General features: G+C 39.8%; 1 protein-coding gene across 1 annotated transcript; it reads left to right on the top strand.

Moving 5' to 3' along the window:
* Positions 1-529: 529 nt before the first annotated feature.
* Positions 530-1,354, top strand: LOC147440920 (uncharacterized). The gene has a single exon (XM_086483356.1). It carries the CDS (start codon positions 530-532, stop codon positions 1,352-1,354), a length of 825 nt encoding a protein of 274 aa, XP_086339482.1.
* Positions 1,355-2,236: the final 882 nt, after the last annotated feature.

Genomic DNA, 2,236 nt, shown 5'->3' with positions numbered 1-2,236 from the left:
TTTCCTAGATGGTCCTGCATGGACTGGGAAAACTTATTTTTATAATTGTTTGTTGTCACGTGTTCGTGGAGAAGGAGAAGTTGCATTGGCCACATCATCTTCTTGTATTTCAGCATTGTTATTGCGAAATGGACGCACTGCACATTCTAGATTCAAGATACCCTTGGACCTTGATAGTTGTAGCACATGCAATATCCCTGTTCAAGGTCAATTTGCTGAATTGCTTAGAATGTGCAAGTTGATTGTGTGGGATGAGGCTCCTATGATGCATCGATATGCCTTCGAAGCTTTGGACAGGTCTTTGCAAGATATCATGTGCTCAACAAATCCATTTGGTGGAAAAGTGTTACTTCTTGGGGGAGATTTCAGATAGATCTTACCAGTGGTGTTCCAAGGAGCGCGTGCTGACATTGTTGATGCTACAATTTGTTGATCGCACTTATGGAATCGTGTGAAGATTCTTAGAATGGCACATAACATGCATGTGGGAGGTGGTGATGTTGCAAATTCTGCCTATAAAAAATGACTTATGGATGTAGGAAATGGGGCTTTGAGAATCGGTGATGAACAAATGATAGAAATCCCCCGTCACATGGTGCTTTCTTCATCCTCATTGGATGTATTGATAGGTTGCATATATTCAGAAATTGATAAAGATGTGGTCCATGCAGAATACTTCAGAGAGCAGGCCATCCTTGCTCCAAAAAACTCTGAAGCTGATATTGTCAATGCTAAGGCCCTGTACACAATGAAAGGTGATGTTGTGCAATACTTTAGTGCTGGCTCTGTGGCGGAAAACTCGATGCAAGATCCTTTCTTATACTCCGTGGAGTTTTTAAATAGTCTCACCTTGGGTGGTGGATTTCCAACACATTGCTTGGAGTTGAAAATGAATGCCCCAATAATTCTACTACGAAACATTGATCCAAGTCGAGGTCTATGTAATGGGACATGCTTGGTGTGCAAGGAATTTCATGCAAGAGTTCTGGAGGTAGAAGTTATTACAGGTACACGGGTAGGCACTCGGGTTTTCATCCCTCAAATATGTTTTGTGCATTCTGGTACAAAGTTGCCATTTGTTCTTAGACGGAGGCAGTTCCCAGTTAGATTGGCTTTTTGTATGACGATAAATAAGTCACAAGGACAAAGCATTGCCATGTTGGGCCTATACGTGGTGACACCGGTCTTCACTCATGGACAATTGTATGTTGCATTGTCACGTGCACGTTCAGTCACTGGAGTGAAGATTCTCCTACGTGACATTGATGTAAACGAAACAACTGCACTAACAAAAAACATTGTGTACCATATTAAACAATGCCATATGAAGGTTCCAATCCTTCTTTCTGTATGACGATAAATAAGTCACATGGCCAAAGCATTACCATGTTGGGCCTATACCTGGTGACACCGGTCTTCACTCATGGACAATTGTATGTTTCACTGTTACGTGCACGCTCAACTATTGGAGTGAAAATTCTCCTACGTGACATTGATGTAATTACAAAACAATTGCACTAACAATAAACATTATGTACCATGAGATATCAATCAATGCCATATGAAGGCTCCAATCCTTCTCATCAATCAATGCCATATGAAGGCTCCAATCCTTCTCATCAATCAATGCCATATGAAGGTTCCAATCCTTCTCATCATTGTCTTGTTCTTTATATATGTTTCAAATCATAAAATATTTTGTGAATTAATTTTCTACCTCTCTCCATACCATATACTAAACTTTGTCATGTGAACGTTTTTTTCCTTCCTCACATTGTCTATTTTGTGGTTTCTATTTGGGTATATAGATCATGGATCAAATGACTTACATCTCCGAGGTGTCCTTTCTATTAAATCTAGAAGATCATCCACATCCTGGTATGTTTTTGTCCACCATTAAAACATGATGTGGAGACTTATTTTGTTATCTTTGGGACCTTGATTTTTTTTCCCATTATTTTAAGCAGAGCCACTTTTTTGGTGTGCACCTTTACCGCACAAAAAAATTGTTAGGACCATCCGCAAGCACTACAAGACCAGGTGTGTGTGCATGAAATCAAAAATTCATGGCATAAAGTAAGATTCATGGTTTTTTTGTTTCCTTATGTGTTACGGACCTTAGGAAGTTGCCATCTATCAATATCTTTACATTGCGTATTTTGGCATACTCCTCCGACGTTGAATACGGTGTCTACTCGGTAAGGAAGGAGTGTGTGTCTTCCCAAGATGAAGATGA

This window comes from Adiantum capillus-veneris, chromosome 15 (assembly GCF_014529385.1).
Source record: "Adiantum capillus-veneris isolate H3 chromosome 15, ASM1452938v2, whole genome shotgun sequence".
Lineage (NCBI taxonomy): Eukaryota > Viridiplantae > Streptophyta > Polypodiopsida > Polypodiales > Pteridaceae > Adiantum > Adiantum capillus-veneris.
This window is presented reverse-complemented; position numbering and strand designations above follow the sequence as displayed.